The 22,918-nt window shown below is 46.0% G+C and overlaps 1 protein-coding gene across 1 annotated transcript in view; it reads left to right on the top strand.

Annotated features, from left to right (window-relative positions):
- LOC117745633 (forkhead box protein O3-like) overlaps positions 1-22,601 on the top strand; it is a 29,364-nt gene extending 6,763 nt beyond the window's left edge. The window contains exon 2 of the mRNA XM_034554085.1: positions 18,504-22,601. Coding sequence (XP_034409976.1) covers positions 18,504-20,231 — 1,728 coding nt within the window. The 3' untranslated portion in view covers positions 20,232-22,601. The remainder of the gene's footprint in view (positions 1-18,503) is intronic.
- Positions 22,602-22,918: the final 317 nt, after the last annotated feature.

The raw sequence follows: 22,918 nt of genomic DNA, 5'->3' as shown, positions 1-22,918 counted from the left end.
ACACTTCTCAAAATTAAGCATTTTATCATTCATGACCATAAATAATTACTAAAAATGACAATTTTATACAGTCAATACATGACTCATCTAATCGCTGGCTTACTTCTCGGAAAGGAAATACCTCAGTTTCTCAATGTAATGCCCATTGTTATAACACATATTTATTTGGCTTTCTTTTTATTCAGTAAAGTGTTCTGTTGAAGTCGCTCATTCGAATACAAAGAAGAGTCTGTCAGTTTCAATCTGATGCCAGCGCATGAAGTTATTCTGTCCCGGAAAACTTGCAAATGTTGTAAATGGCTTTTGAATATTCACTTCAGCGTGTGAATAAAACGTGTTAGCCATCGCAGTGCTTGAAATGTTGCTCTCCGTGTCTGGCAGCATGCTTGTTGCTCATCTGTGTCAATGTGCATAATATGTGCCTGTCGTTTGCATGCGTGTGTGCGTGTGTGTGTGCATGTGGTGTGCGTGTGTGTGTGTGTGTGTGCATGTGGTGTGCGTGCGTGCGTGTGTGCATGTGGTGTGTGCGTGTGTGTGCGCGTGTGGGTGTGGGTGTTTATGACTGCATTTCTCTCCCTCTTCCCTGCATCAGAGGGTGAGTGTGTGTCTGTGTGTGCATGTGGGTGTGTTGGGGGGGTTGATGGGCTCAGTGGGAGCCCGGGTCCCGGGGGAACAGCTCTCGTTAATAATTCAGACGAGGCTCATTATCAAGGCAGCGCAGATTTCTCCCTGATTCCACCTTAATTGCAGGCAGGCTGCTCCACTCAGGCAGGCGGTAGTCACGCTGGGTCGACTCTCTCCGTCTTTTCCTCTACAACTCCAGGCCCAGCTCTGCTCCACTCTGTTCTGCTCCGTCTCCAATACTCACCCCTATCACGGCAAGACGGCCTCCGGCTAGCCTCCTCCATGTTAGCGAACACTGTAATAGCCTTTAATGTACAATGAACATGCCATGTCTTTATACGGGGAGATGTGCCTCATGTATTTCTGATTAGATACAGCAATGTTTGGGCTTGTGGAATGTTTGGTTTAGTTGGCCAAGAAAGACGCTCTCTGCAGGATGATGTGGTTCCAGAGCTGAAGGTCGATTAATTATAACAGCTGATCAGCAGAAAATTAACCGCGATCCATTTTGTTAATCGATTAGTCATTTCAGTCATTTTTCAGAGATAAATGTTATATCATAATTAATGTAAAGCACAGTTTTCTGACATTTTGTGGACTGAACCATTCATTGTATATAAAAAACAAAACTTAATTGATAAAATTATTAGTTGCACCCTTTGTAGGTTATATGATTTATGGTTCATTATGACTGAAGTACCAGTTGTATATTTGCAGATCAATCTGAAACATAATGTCGTATTATGATGCACACTACACAAAGCCTAATGTGTTTTGCTGTGGTTATATGGTTTGTGATGTATTATAATGGCGACTTTATCCTTGAAATAGCCATAGCATATTATCATACTGATGACACTATAGAACGTGTGTTGCCATGATTGATATCCGTCTCCAACAACACTCCTATTCATGACCATTTATAGGCTTATGTAATGTATCTTGTCTTCATAATTTACACTGACTGATGGGTTTCCATTCACTGAAGCCCTGCCGAGAGAGCAACATAATGGGCCTGATATTGTCATACATGTATATGAATATTTCAAATCAAGCCATTGTAACTAGATGGGGCTTTAGATAAACAACACAGATGCCTCTTCCTCTTTGCTCTCGCCATAAGATGGAGCGCTCCAAGCGGTATTTCTCTCCCAGCCTCAAAACTCACTTCTCACAAATCACGGTGCCCATATTTCCTAATTCAATTTTTCTCTTCGTCTGATATCTCTTCCTGTATGCAAGCGATTGATGGCCGTATGCATGTGTGTAAATGTGTGTGTTTGTGCGCGCATATTGCCATGTCTGTCCCTGAGACAGAGATGATATATACCGTGCTAAACGGTGTCTTTCACAACGCTCCATCTCCGGACCCTTCCTGGCAGCCACGTGCCGGGTCTCTCGCTCCGCTCTGCCTGTCCATCAAGCCCCTGTCATGAGCCAAAGGATTGTGGGAAGGGGAAAGGGGAGCGTATGAGGGCCGTCCATCAGTTTACCTGAGCTTGGCGGTCCCGGCCAGTGATGGAGGGAGCCGGCTCACAAAGGGAAATGTAGTTAACGTTGACTGATCGGAGCAGGTGGATAGAAAAAAAAAGAAGGGCAGTGGAGAGGCGGAGTAGCGAGAGTTATGTTCAAGAAAGAAGCTTGTTATTCTAATGCTGGTGGATAAGCTGCGGTGGGCCATGCACCCGCGTCTGATGGATGGAGCTTCGGAGGTCACCTCCGGTAGCTCAGCACCCTGCTGAGCTGTAATGTTTGCTCACCTGAGCTGAAAAGGGGAAACTGACCTTGGAAAGAAATCACATGTGTGGTTCCGCTTGGGTGTGTACATTTGTCTGTGTAAAGAAACCCATGTGTGAGCAAATCTGCGTGGGAGCCAGCATGTGTGTGGGGGAGCCTACAGGATTGGGGCGAGGTTGTTGGGTTATGAGGTGACTGTGAGACCAGCTGGAATTGTGGGGGGAAGAGGGGAGGGGGTTGTGTTTTTGAGGGGCGGTATGGTCAGACAGGGGGGGTGAAATTGTTCCTCCCCCCAATTGGATTTGTGTGTCACTGGCTTGAATCTGGGTCAGGACACGGGGTCCGGTGTTTAGTATGCTGACCGTGTGAGGTCTGAACTCCGAGTCTGCTCATAGCCCCGAATGAACCCAGCACGTCTGCCTCGCTCTGTCTCCTCTCCTCCTTTCTCTTGGACCTTTTTCTTTTCTTCATCTCTGTCTCTTCCCCCTCTTTCTCCTTCGTTCTTTCTGCTGAGAGCCTTTTTCTATCCCCTCCTCTGTCTCTCTCCCTTTTTTCTTTCCACACCCCAGGCTTTTTTATTTTTCATACCCTTCTTTCGCGTGTGCTCTTTTTCACTGTCAGTCACTCACGGCCTTCTCTTCTCTCCTCACTTGTTCTATTTCACACTCTCAGTCCTCCCCACAAAGTAGCCTTTTTATCACTCATTTCCCTCTTCCCTCGCTCATTTCTCCTGCTCCTTTCATGTGCTTTTGAAATCCCCTTTTCATCTTTAGCTTTCTCTCCCTTTCGCTGGTTCTCTCCCACACACGCACACACACACACACACACACACACACACACACACACACACACACACACACACACACACACACACACACACACACACACACACACACACACACACACACACACACACACACACACACGCGCTTGCTCATTCAGTCATTCCTTTATTATCCAAAAACTAAAGTGATAAATGGCTCTCTTTCTTCTCCGTAAATGTCACTCGGGGAATTGTCTCTGCTCATTGATTGACTGGAGTAGAATGATGGCCACACATGTACGTCCGCCAGTTGTGCACACAGGCACAAAAGAGAGAGACAGAAGAAGAAGAAGAAGAAGAGAGAGTAGGGAAACTATCTATCATTAGAAGTACAGCTTGTTCTGGGACTGCCGCCGTCAGGGTTAACATCTGGCCCTCACAGGTCCAGCTTTCTCTCAGAGGCCGATGCATCACTTGAAGAATTTGTGCGGTTGGATTATAATGAAGCATCAATTCTCAACAGGACTTGGCATTCACAGGAGTGCTGGGAAGCTGAAGCTCGACAAGGGATCAATCACGGTTAAACAATCGGAGCAGGCAGGCTGGACCGGTCTTGCCATTCTTGTCTTCCTAAAGTGACGTGACGCAGAACGCATAAGTGTTGTTCCCAGTTTGATCGTTCGTCGTTAGCGTATCCTTAAGTGTCAGAAAAGTGACGGCCAAGGAAATACTCATCAAATGTTCAGAGCAGACAGTGTACCGTGTGTGTGTGTGTGTGTAAGTAAGTAGGGGTTAATAATGCTCAGTCATTTCCTTAATGTCTCATTCACCCGGCCTCAGGCGTTAGAGCTTGATAAAGGTCAAGACTACTGGTGGTTGCATGTCGTCTTCACTTATTTCATTCTCTCCACTGCACAGCAGGACGGAGGGAACCAAGAAAAAAAAGGAAAGTCTGCAACGATGCTGATCCACGTCTCTTCATTCTCTGAACCAGGATACAGAGATTTAATAAGGGGAGAGGAGGGCGGCCGGCTCAATCAATGAAGAGGGGATGAAAATAGTAAATTGATAGAGAGACAAAGATGGAAAGACTAGGAGAGGCAAATGAGGAAAATGCAAAGGGAAAGAAATGAGAGCTAGAATAGAGAGTAGATTATAGGGCATCCAAGCAGGACTGGAAGCCAGACTTGGCTGCACTTCAGCTACACTCTGCACTTTTCTGCTCCACTCTGCACTTTTCTGCTCAAGTGTGCGTCCATTAGTGCACTCCCATTGCACTCAGAAAGCATGCACTCCGAGATGCAACACACAAGCACATGCACACGTAGCCACACAAACACAGTGCATTTCTTATATACTGTTCATACATGCAAAGCCCCACAGACATACAGTAACTCTGCCCTTACACACATTTACCCAAACACCTATACTGACCTAGTCCTGCTATGCCTCTCTACCGCTTGCTTTCTCAAACACACACACACACACACACACACACACACACACACACACACACACACACACATACACACACACACACACACTCACGATCCCTTCGCTAGCCACCAGATTGCTTCCCGTCAAAATAAATAATTAAATGAGTGCAATAACGGCTTCCGAAAAAAGATCCCTCAATTAGTGCAAAATGGGTAAATGGCATGGGTTAGTGGCTGTGGGGAGGAATGGTATTTCGGGAACACCCACACACATACGTATACACACATACACACAATCTATTACATAAGGCAAATCATGACCCGAGAAGGTTTTTACGCAGTTGTGAAAGGGTCATTTCCCCCCTCCCCTTTAGCAATCAGCTTAGCAAAGTCTTTTCTCAAATCCTTACAAGTGATCCATGCGTGAAGACCGGCCGGGGAGAGATCTAGTTGAGTGTCGAGGAGATGCAAGAGGTGCCGCTGAGGGGATGCCGCTGAGGGGATACCGCTGGGGTCGAGGCTGTGTGTGTTTGTGGCGCCGTCTTTGTGCATTTCCAGGGCTGTAATATCAGGAATGGTGATTAGGAAAAGGTTGTAATTCATGTAAGGCCATTTGTGTGTGGATGTGTGAGCGAGAGAAAGAGATACAGGGCGAGATGTTGATGTTCTTCTCGAGAAATGCGTGAGAGCATCGAGTTAGTGGTGGAGGTTGTGTTGTAAAGGTAAACAATGTTACCTGGATATGACGAGAGAGTGGAAACTGTAGGTTAGATGCGTGTTACATCTTGTTTGAACGTGAAGATCAGTAATTACGTCGGGATCCCCTTGTGGAGATAAAAGCATGAGTCAGACTTTATTGGGCTGCAACTAAGGATTATTTTAATTATTGCTTAATCTATTGCTTATTCTAATTGTAATATTATTCTTTTAGTGCATAAAACGAAGACAATTTAGGGACAAAAGCCTAATGCAAGCATCAAAAGACCAAGGGGTCCTCTTGGTGTGCCACTTTTGAGAAAAGTCTCCAAGAGACGGATGCTTCCGTTGTTTCATTTTTGGATCTGTCCCACTGTCCTCTGTTGCACCTGGTCGGGCATGTGAAGCTAGTATGTGTGCATTTAGCTTCATTTCTGACTCATTCATCTGACCAGATTGTACTGTTGTCATCAGCAGGGCTATAATACTAAGCTACACTTTCAGCAGGTGCCAAAACCAAGCTCACAAATGTTTCACTATAATTAGCCCTGTGCTAACACAGCTAGCTTTGTCAAACGTTCCGTTTGTTAAATGTCAGGCATGCTGATTTGGGTATTCAGCAGCACAGGTCACAGACCTGGAAGGATAGAAGGATCTTAGAGGGATCACTGAAGAGAGGGAGACGGTGAAGGGAACGATAGAGAGAGACTGAAGGCTGAGTGGTGCACAAATGACTGTGGACATGAAGCATATACTGACACAAAGTGTCAGATGACTGGGTGGATTGATGGGTTAATTTACATATGAACAAACTGATGGTTGAAGGAGGCTGGCACGGACAAGAGGAGGAAGTGCTGAGACGGAGAGTGGAAGGAAGGCCAAAGATGTGAAAAGAGCTGATGTCTCAGAAGCGTAGGACACTTGTTTCACCTTGTTAAGAGTATGTCAACTTGCAATGCTTCTTACTGCGAGGAGAGGAGCGTCTGTGCGATGCAGAGTGGGCCAAAATAGGAGCAACGGGCTGAAATGGAAGGATGTGAGCGGAGAAGTAGGATGGATAAATCTGGAGCTGGGGAAATGAAAAGCTGCAAAGCACCGTACTTAAGTGAGGGCACGGCTTGAGAGATATGGGGAGGGACAGAGAGGGTCAATCAGAGATGCAGGGTGAAAGGAGGTAAGATGGATGGAGGGATGGAGGGAGGGTGACAGAGGGGAGAAAATGACAGAGGAGGGGGCCACGATGGGGTCTTTGCAGTGGGGCGATTGCGTGACTGAGAGGAAAGTGCACTGCTGTGTGTGTAATGCTCTCAAGACGGATATTAAGACGTGATGCCCGACTCACACAGTCACTGCCCCTCGCTCCCCTTTTCTCCTTTACTCTCCTCCATTCTGCTCCCTCTCTCACTCCCTCCGCGTCCACTAATGATCCTCGCGTCCTGCCACACTGCCAGGCTGAGTGATGCCCGCTGACAGTCGCACTCAGGCGGAAACGCTGCACCCCCCTTCCAGGAGTGCTGTGACACACACACACACACACACACACACACACAAAGGTGTAGCTCTTTCTCACATACATGTATCAGCTCGTGCAAAGCTGCTGACAGATGTATATGTGTGTGTGTGTGCGTATATGACCATCAGCCTGCACATGGTCACGCACTTACTGTAAATATGCTTCCATCCAGCTGCATCTGTCTACAGGAATTTTGTCTGTGATGGATAGAGGTGGGCTATCGAAGTAATCACAGGGTACAGCGAGTTCGATAATGATCCGAGCAGTCTGTGTTTTGGCCCGTGAGCTTGATGATGATTTGTAAAAGCAGACGTGGTGAAAGTGAGGAGACAATACACAAAAGGTAATACGTTTGGAAGTTAAGAATTGCTCGCTATAGATGCACAATGGTTTGCATAGAAATACTTGGCTCCATAGATAATGTTCATGTTTCTGCAGATATGGCATCAAAGTTGCAGATTAGTCATTTGACATACTGCAAATGTAATCTACATAATTTTGCAATTTATATGATAGAATTAGACAATTGCAGATGAATGCATTGAAGTATCCTGTTGACACCAGAGTGAAATGTTGAACTCAAGCCCTTAAAGCACAGTAAGCATTGCCAATGCAGTCCCTTCTAAAAGGTTAATTCCCCTCTCAGAACCTCCACTGGTGTCCCTCTATCATGCCTACAGTGTGTTGGCAGTCAAGGGAGGAAATGGGGGATAAGGGGAGGGAGAGCAGTTTGTGGTGCTGCACGTTTTTAAGTCACAGTCTGTGGCTGAGGCCTAAATGCATGAGAGCATCCAATGGAGGTGGCATTCGTAGGTAAGAAATAGTTATTTCATATAACTCTGCTACTAGAATCAAAAGATTGACATGGTTCACTTTTAAAACTTTAAAAACTGAAATAATGCTGTGATCCCTGACTAAATTAGTGACTATAAGCACACCTTTCTGATCAACAAATTAACCCCAACATCTATGAAGTATGTTTTTGATAGCCAACAATTAAAAAAACTGCAGTTGCATCATGTTCTGCATTGTATTACAGTACACGATGCACATCAGAGTGACACATTGAATTTAGCTGCGGTGACATGATGGTGTCATGGTGGTCCCCTAGTTTGCCATACTCCCATCACGATCCCTCTCGATCCCTTTCCATTACCAAACTTCTGTCTCCGAGGCAGCGTCCATTTCCCCGCTCTAATCCAACCGATCCAAGCCGAGGCTCCCGTCCTGACTGACGAGGAGAGGTTAGGAATTAGGTCACAGCATCTCACTCCTCTAATTAGATTGTGAGTGTATGCATGTCGGCGTGTGTGTGTCTGTTTATGCGTCCGCACGCTGGATGCTCTTAATCCTTAGGTGGCCTCTATGGTAATAGAAAGTCCTGGGATAGCGCGCTAACCCGCATTTCTGTTACTCTCCACATGTTATCAAGTTGTGTCTGACGTCAGGACTTGAAATGACGATGAGTAGATTCGTCGGTGATGAGGACGCTGAGGCAAAATGTACCCCAGGGGTGAAAGGTCAGATTCAACTATACAAGATGCATGTGAAGCATTAACATTCCCGGAGAAATAGCTCCAGTTGAGAGGGAGCTATGGCCTTTACGCGCCCTGCGATGCCAGCGGGTTAAGATTCAGTTCAACCCATGAGTGACATGTAACTCTAACTTCTCTGTGGAAGTAAAAGGCATTTCAGGTAAAAGAGCTCTTCACCTTGCTCCTCAGAGCCCTGTGGATTTGTTCCATCCTCTTTCTGAGATGTATCCACGTAGGGGGTGAGGAACGACATACCTGCCTCTGCAGTTTTAATGTCGACTCGTGTTTTTTGTTTATCCCAGGATGTGTGTGCGTGCGGTAACATGACCAAGACATTGACATATTCATAAAAAGCCTGCGTGAGTCATTTTCAAGTCTTATATATCCAGAAATCTAGTGTGCATCACCTCAGCGGGGTTTGTGGGCAAAGGGGGTAAACAATCGGCATGCACTTGGAGGAGAGAGGATGAGAATGAGGGTTCGTAGAGATTGCTTTTTGTGTGTGTGTGTGTGTGTGTGCATGTGTGCGCGCACAAGCATGAGCCAATGTGTGTGCGTGGGAGAGGGAGTAAAATAAAGGAAGAGTAGCGCCGGGCTAGTCTTAATTAAGTTTTCAGGAGGCTCTTAAAAGGTCAGGGCACGCCTCTCCACCCCCTCACCACCGCCACCACACCCCGCGAACCCCCCCCCCCCCCCCCCCCCAATATTCCCTCCGTTCCCCCTCTCCCTCCCTCACTTCCCCGTTGTGATCCATCCAGTCATCAGCCCCCCATCTGTGCACATTAGCCATTCATGAACACACTCATTAGGGTGGGAGTTTGAAGCGATTGTGTTCACTAGTCTGCGGCTGGAGCGTGGCGATTAATATTTCAGCATCTCCCGTCGTGGAGCTGAGAGCAAGTTTGGCCCTCTTAGGCTAGAGAGAGAGAGAGAGAGAGAGAGAGAGAGAGAGAGAGAGAGAGAGAGAGAGAGAGAGAGAGAGAGAGAGAGAGAGAGAGAGAGAGAGAGAGAGAGAGAGAGAGAGAGAGAGAGAGAGAGAGAGAGAGAGAGAGAGAGAGAGAGAGAGAGAGAGAGAGAGAGAGAGAGAGAGAGAGAGAGAGAGAGAGAGAGAGAGAGAGAGAGAGAGAGAGAGAGAGAGAGAGAGAGAGAGAGCTTCACCTATCCCCTTTCTCCCCCACAACTCCAACAAACCTTCCTCCTCCTCCCCCATCCCCTCTCAAACAGTCTCTGCAACTTGCAGTACGTTGCCCCGCTATTTCCATTTATTACACACACACACACACACACACACACACACACACACACACACACACACACACACACACACCAGGACCCTAACTCAAACTGACTTAATTGGGCTCTTTTTGTTTCAGGAAACAGAGAGAGAAGGGGGAAGGAAGGAGGGTGGGAGGTAGGAGGGGTAAATTCTTCTTTTCTTGTCCCCCCACATCTCCTCTTTCCTCTCAGTTGGACAGAACTGTCTTTTTCTAGCTATCCTTCTTTTTCTCTCCTCATGAGCTCACATAAAATTGTTCAAGCTTGGGTCGGGATGGGAGAGGTTAAGGTGCGTGGTGTTCTCAACCGTACATCAGAGTTTATTCAGACCAAATCGATACTCTCCCTCAGTCATATTGTACACTGGTACTTAAACGTATCAGAATTTGAGGCAACGAGGAGCATCATGGGTTGTCAGGCAGTCGATACTTGAAGCTCTGCTCCTGAATACAGAACTCACTTTGACCCTAAAGACGTTGAGCTCGCTTCTCACAAGTATCTTGTTTCAGAGTTAAATGCTACTTCTGTGATATGGACGAAGCTTAAAGCAAATATATATTCTTATTTATTCTCATGCATGTTGTTGTCATGTCATTAATGAAATACACTTAAGCATTTTTATATTTTTAGCAATTCTGACTGCAGTATAAATTATCTCCAAATAGCACTTTGCAGTGAAACTTTTGACACAGTCATATTTTTTATTTAATTTATTCCAAGTGTGAAAGGACATTCTTGAGTGATGTGATCAATGAAACCCTTCTTCTCCTTGATTCACCCTTATTTCTGAGCTCAATGTGTTTGTTTGTTTTGTAAAGCTACTCAAAGACACCTGAAGATGAAGCTTTTCCTTCCAAGTGGATACATCTGAAAACCGATCAATACCTATTAACACATGCTAATGAGATATCTGGGCTTCTGCATTGAGATGATAGACAACAATTACATTTTAAAAACAGTTAAATACATTGTGTATTTAATCACATTATTGTCACTTCTAATCACAGGGACATTTGTAGGCGAAGAGGAGGCGAGGCGCCTGTGATGTGTTTGCAGAAGCTTGATAAGTTGTCAGTTTTACATTAGTTAACAGCTCTGTTAACAGCTTATGTTTATAGCCATCATTCACAATCAAATCACTATGAAACTGAAATATATGTCACTGACAACATTGTTGTGTTTGGTGACACGGAAATACAAACTAAAAGATCACAGAGTGTCTGAGGCGGTGTATCTGACGTATTTTTTATTCATGCATTGAGTTTTCTATTGTTAATTTTCGACTTAAATCTAGGATATTCTTTAAAAAACAATTATCCCGGAATATAATTAATAATTATTATCAATTGTGTTCCTACAATGGCCCTAAATATCAGTTTGCAGCGCAAGCCTTTAGAAAATAATCTGAAATGCCCATTTTGTGAAAAATTGTGGCGAGTTCTCTTTCTTAACCTTCGACATGGCATTGGAGAAAAGTGTGATCCTAAAAACAGTAAAAGCTTGCAGTGTGTTCTAAAATAACCTTACGTATAGAGAGGAATGGTTGCAGTTGTGTGTGCGGTTGCATTATATACTGACGTGTGTTTGGCTGTACGGTGCAATTCTATGGTTTGAAGAATAGTGGCTGCAACTGAAGGTCAAGGTTGGTTCTGAGGAGGCACAGTTACAGACTGAACTGCTTTCATACAGCCTTTAACTACCAAAGAGTGTACCACTCTTTCAGGCGGGCCCCCACATTCAAGAGCCTGATCTTTGTTCCCCCATCCTCTTTTTGTTCTTCACCCACCTCTGCCCTTTTTACCCTCCCCCTACAGATACACCCCCCCCCCCTGCTCCAACTGCCTGCTTTTCATTCCAAGCATGCCATTCTCCATCTTCTCCGTAAAGGTGTGCGAATAAGTGGGAGTCTATGGGCTGTGCGTGAGTAAGTGGGAGTCTGCAGGCTGAAGTGTTGCATGTGGGTTGGCATTCATGGGAATCAGTGGTTGTTGCGGCGCATACTGACGGCTAATGAAGTTCCTCTGCACCTCATAGCCCTATTAAACCGCTGCCCCCTACCTCTACCCACTTCACCCCCCACCTCTTGCCTTGTTTCTCCCCGAGGGAGAGAGTTGGCAGGGAGCAAGCCGGCTGCTATGGCAACAACAAGGAACCCTCCCTCTCCCACAGGTCTCCTTAGCAACTGGTAGCTTGGCATTGTGGTAATGAGTGTGCCCGGTGTGCCAGGCTTTGTGTCATGTTGGCATGTGTGTGCAATGTACGTGTGTGACGGAGTGACGGAGAGACTGACTGTGTGTGTGTGTGTGTGTGTGTGTGTGTGTGAGTGTGTGTGTGTGTCTGAGCATGCATGTGTGGTTGCTTGGTACAGTTTGCCAATTTAGGTGTGAGTTAAACTGTGTGATGACAAAGGGAGGTGAAGCCATTACATGGTGCTGGTTAAAAACAATTGTGAATTACAATGTAACCAAAACTGGCACTTGACTGACTCCACTTATCTCTTTGCTGTGTCTCTCTGAGTGTGTGCGCGCGCGCATTTGTGCGTGCGTACGTATGTGTGTGTGTCCGTGCGTGCGTGCATGTGCATGTGCATGTGCATGTGCGTGTGCGTGTGAGCGTGTGTGTGTGTGCGCGCGCGCTGCAGATGTGTTTCTGTGTATTTGTGCATAATTCTTTTCCCTATGATTGCGGCCATTCTTCTCTGTACTGTGAAAGTGAAGCAATTAAAGGGACGATCCAATGAATTTTGCATGACTGCCTATGAGTTTCCTGCCCTGCTGAAATTAAACGCTGAGAATGATGTTTATTAAAGTGTGATCAGAGGTGTGCACTGACCTTTAGAATGTGGGAAATGAGATTCTCATTGTTATGAATGAGATGTGGAGGCCGATTGTGAAAAAAGCCATTGATACCATCGTTGGCCGACAGTTTTTTTTTGTATATAGTAGAGGGAGGTTTCAGTATAATCAAATCCACACTGTGCCTGTTGGCTATTAAACAGACTAAACCACAACTATAGACACACCGGCGCTTACATAAATGTAGATTGACTTGTGCACGCTTGCACGCACTCATATCATGCAGATCTTGTAAAAAGAGCTGTAAAAGCCTCTCCAGAAACGTGTTGGTCTTTAACAAAAGCATGGCAAGCCCAGTGGAAAATGTTAGTTTGCTCCCTAGTCGAGGTGTGAAGTGCGAGCAGGCGGCCGGCCCCACAGGTGGCCCAGCCCGAACACCTGTTGTGTGAATCCTCAGTGGGAGGGTGCGAGGTCTGCCTACCTTGCAGGCCCCAGTGGAAAAACCACACCCATGCTATGCTATGGCACGTGCTCCTTCATGTGCTCACACCCACTCCGAGGCTCCCCCGTTTTGCGCGTGGGCGTCAGACATGGTGCCCAGATTGTGTCCCTTTTGCGCCCACCAGAAACACTCTGCTGTCCCTGGCATCAGGCAAGCGGATTTTCCGATCCCCTGTCCGCATCTCAGATGCTCTACTAATCTGTCCGCATCTATTTTTACCCAGCAAAGCTGCGACAGCCCTTCTCTATCCCACACCCTGCCACCTCGATGCCAACCCTTGCCTTGGCGGCAGGGTTGGCACGGCTGATGACTCGCCAACGATTGGATGCAATTAGTGCACAGTCAGGCAGGAATCCCCTACCAACTCCATTACACCCCTCTCCACAGCCACATCCTGATTTGAGGCTACCAGACACTACCACACACTTGCTTTCCATTTTAAGCCTTTTTATAAATGGCACTCCTGCAGTGTTGTGGAATAATGGGGTCAAAAACCGAGCACCTTTCACAGTGCTTGAATCACTCTCCTGTGCAAACTCAGTCTTTTCAAGTGCAGTGGCTGCCGAGGGAATGCACATTTGAATTGTACCTGTTCAGATTTGCCATTGAGTTACTCTGACTCATTTTTCCTGTAATGATTCTAGAAGAAATGAGAGCCTGCAGTTTTTGACTCTTTCCTGTAAGTCGTATTGATTCAAGAAATTAAAAATGCTGCCAATCCTCGGAGACCCCACAGTGATACACTGAGATATGCATTTCCTAATCCCAGGTTTATTTATTTCCCAACAAGGGCTGCAATGTGCCTCGCGTGCCAATGCAGTCATGACCACTGCTGTGGAGGCGATGATGGCATGTGTGCAGAGAAGTAACTGTTTCTCACCTCCTAATAAAATAGACTCCTTTTTAATCTTTTCAATTTGATTGCATTCCAAAAACAGGCCTGTCTGCCCATCTGTCTCTCTTAAAGAAGTCTCCTAAAGGGATTTTAATCATCTGACTCTGGGCTTCTCAGGCAAATAGCTCCATCTCTCTCTTTCTCTCTCTTTCTCTCTCTCTCTCTCTCTCTCTCTCTCTCTCTCACTCTCTCACACACATACGCACACCCAAACTATTTCCAATTTTCTTTCTTGTACTCACTGTCATAGTCACACTTGTTTTCTCTCACTCTCTGATACACCATATCGTCTCAGCTGCATTGTGCCATATCTGTGCAGCCATTAGGCCCTTCAGTCCCTCTTCAAGTCCCCCTCAGACACATAAAATTCCCCCAACCCTGTCCCTATTAATCCACATGGCTCTAAATTCTTTATTTCCCTTCAAAGGGACAACGCGAGCCGTGACATCAATCATGGAAAGCGAATATTTAGCCGGCGCTAATTTCCACCAATAGCCTGGAGACAGGCTTAGCTGACAAAACTCATTCCTGTGCTGAACAAAACTGCTTGTGTTGAAACCTCCCCTCCCCCTGATCCCTCCTGCCTTCTGCACAGGCAAAAACAGCATCACAATAAACACAGTTAGTGCTTCTGTTACTCCCCCTTGATTTAGGCTTATCAAATGAATGTGCGCCATAGAGGGATACCCTTTGACAATACATAATGGCTCCATTCTGCATGAAATGGTTTGGTAATACCAGTCGAGTGTGGCAAACGGCTTTACTCGGTGCCACTACAAGAACAGCTGCTGTGTTCTTAGCTGGGCAAGCGCACCACGCTGCTTCACCCTTGAGGTTGTTTGAATCGGGTGAGTGGTTTCTTTTTGCTGGTTCCCAGACCCCTCTCCCAGTCCTTAGTTCGTCACTCAGTTCTGTTTGAATGAGTGCACATTCGCCACAAGATGGGTCCTTTAAACCGTTTGACCCGTTTGCTCGCCCCTCTGTGTGTGAGCATGTGTGTTGGTGTGTAAGCGGGAACACCCCAGAGTGGGCTCCGATGGATGGGGGATGGGGTGAGTGCGGGGCATTTAGAGGGCACCCCTTTGTGTGACGTGGAGGGGCCCCTTGTGGTGCCTCTGTATTCCAACCCTTTACCCCCTGGCCCCTCCAACTCCTGCTGTACCCCCCATCACAGCTGCCCCCATGCCAGTCATTTGGGTTATCCCAGATGAACCATTGGGACTAACATAACATACCCTGCTCCCATACTCAGATACTCAATGCTAATGCCTGACTGACATCTTGGGAGGCAACAGAGGGACTGGGTGCCATGCCAGTGGGCACAGTTACTTAATTGACAAGCCTGTGGCAGTTAGACATTGTTGTGTGAACAGTGGTTATATGGCATATTGAGCACCGATATTGGCCTCATAATGCAGGTGGATTGAATAGTTAGTCCGACCTTGATATGTGCTAAACCTCAGCACTGATAGCCATTAAACTTTATTGATTCCCAACACTAAATGGGCCTCTATAGTCCCTGAACCAGTTTGCATTGAAGAAAGAGGAAGAACAGGAGAACAATTGATTGGCATCTTAAGTTTTCCAAGAGCCAAATTAATTATATATATTTTTTAAACTCTAACTGCTTATCCATCTGTGTGTTGTGGAAATAGGTGTCACATTAGCTCAAAAAGAGGACAAAGACGGCTGTCTTGCAGCTTGCTATCCATTGTATAAATATCTAAATCAATTAGGATTTTTAGGCCTTAATGAGAGTTGAACCCAAGCTGATTGTTTTCCTGCATCCAATAGAACCATATTCACCTTAATTTGCTTTGATTGGTCCATAAACGCTTACCCTTATCCTCTTTTAGTTTATGTCCAAATTAACCCCTTTCAGCCTGATTGAGTTGTGTTTGTAGACTGAGGATGAGGATATATGTCCCTGATAACAAAACAAAGAGGTCATGCCACTACTTATGACTGTCTGTTCTTTTCAGTATTATGGGACCAGGCAATGCATCTCTCTGCATAAGCCCAGCCACTGGTTCATTCATTATTTAGAGCCTCTCCACAAGGCCCATTGTATTAAAGGGGTATGATTTGAATAGGAAGCAGCTTCCTGGACCCAGGCGTGTGATGTGTGTGTTCCTCACTGTCATTGTATGTTTCTGTGGGCTTCATCCATCTGCCTCAGCAAGCCAGGGGGCTGAAAGAGAATTTCCATTTTATGAATATTTAATACATAATAAAGTTTTCAATGTTATTCTATGCAACCCGTAGGGGTAGAAATGTGGCAACGCCAACCCTCAAGGACAGAGCACAGTGTAAAGGTAGTTGATTCAATGGCGGCATCAAAAATGTGGTCAACATTGGAGTAAAAAAAAAATCTAGTAAAATGCACTAGAGTTTAATACTACATCCTATAAGGGGTTTATAGTGTCCCTATTTCCCACATCACAAACTTCCCTACTATTGGATCATAGCATATCCGGGCTGCCCGCTGTGTTCGTGGTGACCTGGCATGGCTCTGTGTGAGACACCCAGCTGGGAGTGCCCCTGAATCAACTTGGGATTAGCCCAGGATTGTCTGGGATTACTCGGGGATGGAGGGGGATTAGCAGTGACTGCTTGTTTCGGGGGCGTGAGGGCCATAGGCTGGCCAAATTGCCCCTGACTCAGACTCAGGGAACAGCAGGCAAACAGCACCACACCCACAGTGGAACCACCTGCAACCTGAGCTATTCTTAGATCCTAAAACACACAAACAGGATGACAGAGAAAAACATGTGGTGGAATACTACACGACAGGAAGCCAGCAGCTAGTGATGATGATGATGATGATGATGATGATGATGCTGCCATTGCTGGCCCCCGTCCGAAATCTCTCAAATCTCTCTAGCAGGTGGATTCATCAGATAAAGAGGGTTTGGGATGATGACAAATCCCTCCAAGTTCAATGGGGCTGCTCTTCCCTCATACGGGGATAAATTGCGATTTGACAGGTCACACAGAGTTGCTGCATGAAGTGGTTCAGCTCTCTGAAAGATGCCCCATTTACAACCGGCCGTGGTGGAATGGCATGAAAGCTTACATATGTTTTAGTTCAGGCATGCACGGGACTTTATGAGGATCATTTGGAGTGGTATGATAGGTGGGATGATCCAGCCAGGGTGAGACGGGCAGTTGGCGCGGCACGTACAGAAGCCGTCAGAAGCAGGGAGCAGGCATCCCCTGCGGACCTGCACTGCTGAGATGAAAGACTGTTTAGTGTTGGAGCAGCGGCATCAAACAACCGCCTCCTCTTGCATCCTTTCTCCCATCCCCCACTCTCCCTCCCTCACTCTCTAGACTCTAACCACAATATGATATAGTTCTGCCTTTGCACGTTTACCCGGTTGCCATGGTTACCCAATGCCAGAGGTGTCACAGCGCGATAACCCAAGGAGGCATTCACAGATCACCTGAATTCTGTTCACCTCCCATTTTTGTGTTCTCTGCAGCAATTTGATTTATTGGTTTCCCTGCCGTGCAATTCAGTGTGAATACAAATAATCCACAACATAATAGAGATGGTAGAAGTGTGAGTATCCCTCAATCTGAAACAATCTATTGTCCCAGTATATTCCTAAACCACAGGAGGTGCTTTTGATTTGATATTCTCCTGCATGAACGTCAAAATGCCTCACACACAACAAAGAGCAGAACCGCAACAACAGACTCTGTTGCACACCAGGAACCTCCAGCATTCAGAAACCCGTGAGATAACTGATAGTATAATGAGAATTAAAAAAACCTATATCCTATGAATTACTGAGTCAGTGACTGTCCATGCCTGTGTTGATTGATAGTAAAAGATAATTGGAAAGTAATTGGTGACACACTGTATAATTTAAGGCACAGCGATTGAAACTAAAAGTGGAAAATGACTGTTGTGTGCAAGAAGTGTGGGATATAAGAAAAATACAAAATAAATAGCACTCCGTGAAAAGAAAGAGAGGGATTGTGATAAAGACGGAATGAGGGAGAGAGAGATAGGCAGTGAAGGTAGATGTTGGAGGGTGGGATACATCCATTAGCCTTCCTTGCTCCCGGCTCAATCTTCCAATACATCCTCCCATTCAAGCTACGAGAGCAAAAGAGACAGGGCTGGCACTAAGCCAGACTGGCACCAACTTCAAACATACAGTACGCCCAACCACAGCAGCTTACATCAGCCCGGCTGAAAGCAGAAGTAGAGGAGGACAGATGGATTGATGGAAATGAAAGTGGGAGGATTGACATACATAAGAAAAGTGTCTCGAGACTGAGTCTCGGGTGTTTTCAGGTTAGTTGAGGCTGACAGGGTCGTGCTCTGTGCCAGCTGTAGCTGTCCTTCGAACATTGTTTGGGTTTTTGAATGTGGTCTCAATTTTCTGAAATCGGTTGACACTGATTGCATAGACTGTTGTGCCTCAACTTCTGTGTGTTTTGTATATCTAATAATACACTTTGAAGCAACGTTATAATTTGGCACATTTTCTTTATGATTTTGCATGTGTAGACTGAATAATTTATAGGTAGGTTTGTCTCCATTTTTATGTTTGGTATAAAATTCTTATTTTCTTCTGGAACATTTTATATGAATCTTATGCAAATGTCTCCAATGTACAGTGTTCACCTTAGAAAAACAGTGTGTGTACAAATTAGAGGTGATGTATACAATTAAATTTGATCTCTCACTTACCGTGTGTCTCTCAACTCTCTGCAGAACTCCATCCGGCACAACCTATCCCTCCACACTCGCTTTATCAGGGTGCAGAATGAGGGAACAGGCAAGAGTTCTTGGTGGATGCTCAACCCAGATGGAGGGAAAATGGGCAAGTCCCCCCGTCGGCGAGCAGTCTCCATGGACAACAGCACCAAATACCTAAAAAGCAAAGGCCGCGCCAGAGGCAAGAGAGTTGGCCGTCCTGGGATAGGAGCAGGGTCTGTTGTGGTTGGGCTCCAGGTTTCCCCCGACCAAAGCAGCCCACCACGGAAAGGCCTCACAGGAGCTGGAGGTACATCTGGGACAGATGGAGAGTTTGATGCATGGACAGACCTCCATTCCAGGGCTAGTTCATCAGCCTCCACACTTAGCGGTCGTCTGTCCCCCATCCTCGCAGAGGGAGAGCCAGAGGAACCAGAGGAGGGTGGCCTGTCCTGTTCCACCTCCCCACACCTCTATCCCTCACCGACCAGTGCCCGCTCTCCATCTAGGGGAGCAGGGAATCTCTGTCCTCCCCTTGAGCAGCTGCCTCAGCTGGCTAACCTGACTGGTGCTATCAGCTTGGATGAGCAGCTGATGGAGGATAGTTATCATCACCATCACCCACCGCAGCAGCAACACCAGCAGCATCCAGCTGTTGGCAGACATAAGCACCAAACCCCAGTCTACCACTACAGCTCTGGAGTGAAGGTGCAGAATCCCTATAATGCAGGCGTCTATGGTGCAACAGGCATGGGGATGCTGCGCCACCACTCACCCATGCAGACCATTCAGGAGAACAAGCCAGCAAGTTTCTCTGGAACCATGCGGGCGTACTCCAGCACCAATGCCCTGCAGAGTCTGCTCACAGGTGGTCCAGTTAGGCAGCAATACTGTTCCAAGGACATGATGCTGGGACAAGAGAGGGAAAGCCATCCTATGATGGGGCAAGCTAGTAATGGAATAGGCTCCAACCATCATAGCCACCACCCTGGCCACCTTAATGGCCAGAGCAACAATGGACCTCATAGTCACAGCTCAGCTCACAACCATAACAGAACTCACAGCCATACAAGTAGTCATAATCACAACAATGTCACCAATCACAACCACAACTCACCTCACAGCCTCGCTCACAACGGTCACAACCTCAGCCAGAGCCATAACCACACGACGCCCCGGGCGGTGGCCCTCATACCACGCGGCATCAACAATCAGCTGCAGACCTACAACCACAAAGCTCCCTACCTGTACAGCCCCCCAGCACATGCTCACCTCCCCGCCTCCACCACCCTCCCCCCAAACCCAGCAGGTATGCTGGGCATGCCCCAGGAATCCTGCCATGTAGCCACTGCCCCACACCCCCGTCACAACCATTACCCCGATCCACAACACCAAGGCATGACAAACGGACCATACCACCATGGCCAGGGGATGGGGAATGGTAGCATTGGTAGCAACTACCATGGCTATCACCAACCTCACCCCCATGAGAGACTACCAGCTGACCTGGACATTGACATGTTCCACGGTAGCTTGGACTGCGATGTGGAGTCCATCCTCCTCCATGACATTATGGACTCTGGGGAGGAGATGGACTTTAACTTTGACTGCTCCCTAGCCCAGGGGGTCGGCATCGGCATGGGTATGGGCATGGGTGTGACCATGGGCATGGGGATGGGGATGGGAATGAGTGGTCTGACTGGCCCACAGCAAGCCCATAGCAACCAGAGCTGGGTGCCTGGCTGAAGTCTGGGACAACAAATCCTACCCTCTGAACTAAAAGAACTACCCTACTCATGAAGCACTGTGCTCAACTGTGACATTCCTGACTTGACACAGAGACTTTAGGACCAACACTTCCTTCCCGCTTTGTTGTCTTCTGTCACCCCATCCTATTTTGGACCCCCCCCCCCCCCAAACCCCACGAGAGATCTAGTTCACGTCACATTAGTTTTTTTTCATATCAGCTATACTGTGATGACAATCTCTCAGCTGTGCTTGCCCATCATTGCTTCTCATCTACCATGAGAACTGAACTCTCAATGCACTTTATTGCAAGTGGGTCACATCTTGCAGTGCAACGCGTTCACAGAGCAGCTCAGGCAGAGCTTGGCATGTTTTCTAACGTGGCTGCCTTATTTGATGGCAGCAAATGAGGAAATCACAGGCTCCGTTGATAAAGTCTCACGTCTTGGCATTGAATTAGAATTGGACTCCTTTTCTCATATGCTGTCATTGTCTGTGTAGGAATAGTCTTCTTTTGTGATTATAACCATGAGGCCTATTCTTCATAACTCACAAATTTAAAAATAGAATAAATGCAATATTGTTGAATTTAACCTGGATTTGAAACGGGTTTGATGAATCCAGTATATTAAAACGGAGATCTGAAACCAGTTCACCATTTTAATGATAATGACATTCAGAACCAATTGATTATCTTAGAGCTGCAGTCCTGTTTTGTTTTTTTACAGCTACATGCATTTAGTCCTTGGGGCTGTGACTTTTCTCTTGGATGTAACGGTTTGTCAGTGCCCTTTTCCCCTTCGGTTAGAGAATATTGTCACTACACTGTTAGATGGATTTTATCATTACTGGCTAGCATGCAATTTGGTGGATTAAAATGTTGTATCACCTTATCTCACCTGGGCTTCTCGTGCCAGTTCCCTCTTTCTCTGCCTGTCAGAGGAGACAAAGTGATCATTCCTCACACAAGCCATTAACATGGCTTGATTGAAATTCAGCATCTTGCTTTTAATCTCCAAAGTGATGCGGCAGCGATGCGTCATTATTGAGAATCTAACACGTTGTCCTCCCATCTCTCACCCCAGCCGCTCGTCTCTCCGACTTAATGTGCCAAGAAAGCAAGACAAAACTGTGATTAACGCCAAGTCACTCTGCCTGCTGTCCTGCTCTGAGAAGGTTCAATGTCACTGTCCGCTTGCCTGCTCACAGAGGGTACAAAAAGGAAAAAATGGAGAAAAGGATAGAACAAAAGTCTGTTGTTGCAGTGGGATCAATCATCAGCCTCAGTTTCCTTACTCTTTGGGTGTGTGTGTCTGAAAACAGGTAGTGTATTCGTATTGTAAATCATCCCCAATGTCTGTATTTTGTATTCCCCTGTTTCCATGTTTTCAGTGCTTGTACCCTGAGCTTCAAATACTTAAATAGGTGCAATGGGAGGTAATTAAGGAGAAAACAATCAGCTAATCCGAATGGCATGACTCTGTCAAACAGGGTTGCAATACCCCACAGCCATCCACATCCCCTTTTTGTGTGTTTATTCTGTTGTCTTGTAGTTGTTGTTGTATTGTTGAAATTCTAAGGACCAACGAGGACAGTGCTGAAGTATCCATAGTGTAAGGACGGCATTCAGTGGTGAAATGATGTTGGTCGTGCAGTATGACCTTCGTATGTTCCAATACCGTGCACCCCTCCAACACGTGCTCTCCTCAATTGTCTCTGTGTTTGTGAGTGTGGGATTTCCCCACTGGCCTTGAGAGAGGGAACAAAAATACCCCTATTCTCCAGTTCCCTTAAGGAGACTCCTCACGCTTGCTCTGCACCAAGTATGGCTCACAAAGGAAAAGATGGGGGGTTAAGAGTAGGGTGGGGGTTATTTTTACAGCCAAAGGTCAAACACAGCACAGACTATCAGACCCATTATTGGAGTAAATACCTTTATTTCAGGGCTTTTAGTCGTGCTGGTTCCAGATAATCTCCGTGAGGAAAATGCGTGGAATTTTTTTAACAAATGGGCCTCACAAAGCAGTTATGTTATAACCTATGCTACAGTCAATTAGCAATGCCCTGCTATTGGAAAGAGAGCTATATATGATGTCTAATTTTCCTATATTTATTTATGAAAGAGATTGGTCTTTGTCACTCCTAAATGTGGTAGTTGTTTGAGTCAACTCCTATCCCCTTCTTTTCTCTGTTTTCTAAGATGTCACTCTACCTTTGCCCCTTTTACTGACTTTTATTTTGTACAAAATCTATATATTAAGAATATTGTATAATAGTTTTTAAAATCTCGAAATAATATCAGTTTTGTTGTCTATTTCTTTTTTAAGAGAATGTATCTCATCATCTGGTGACTGTTAAATAAATGAAATTAAAAAAAAGTCTTTTGTCATTACAATTTTGTGAATCTGACCATGGATTTGTTCACAGTAACACAACAAAATGAGCTTTTTCTTACAATTCCAAGTGTAAGATGGATACTCCTGAGCATACTTGTGCTTGTCAACTCTCAGTAGCTGAAACAATTAATGAATGTGCGTTGCTTGCTAAGTTATTTCTTCATTTTGTAGTTTTTGCCATTTTTAAAACAACTTAAACAAATCAACAAAGAAAACCCAAAACACACATAAATAAGAAATAAAGGCTTTTGCCTCCACAGTGTCGGCTCACTGGTCCAGTTTGTTTTTGTT

The sequence above is a fragment of the Cyclopterus lumpus genome, chromosome 16, assembly GCF_009769545.1.
Source record: "Cyclopterus lumpus isolate fCycLum1 chromosome 16, fCycLum1.pri, whole genome shotgun sequence".
Lineage (NCBI taxonomy): Eukaryota > Metazoa > Chordata > Actinopteri > Perciformes > Cyclopteridae > Cyclopterus > Cyclopterus lumpus.
The sequence above is the reverse complement of the archived record's forward strand: the minus strand, read 5'-3'. Positions and strand labels throughout refer to the sequence as shown.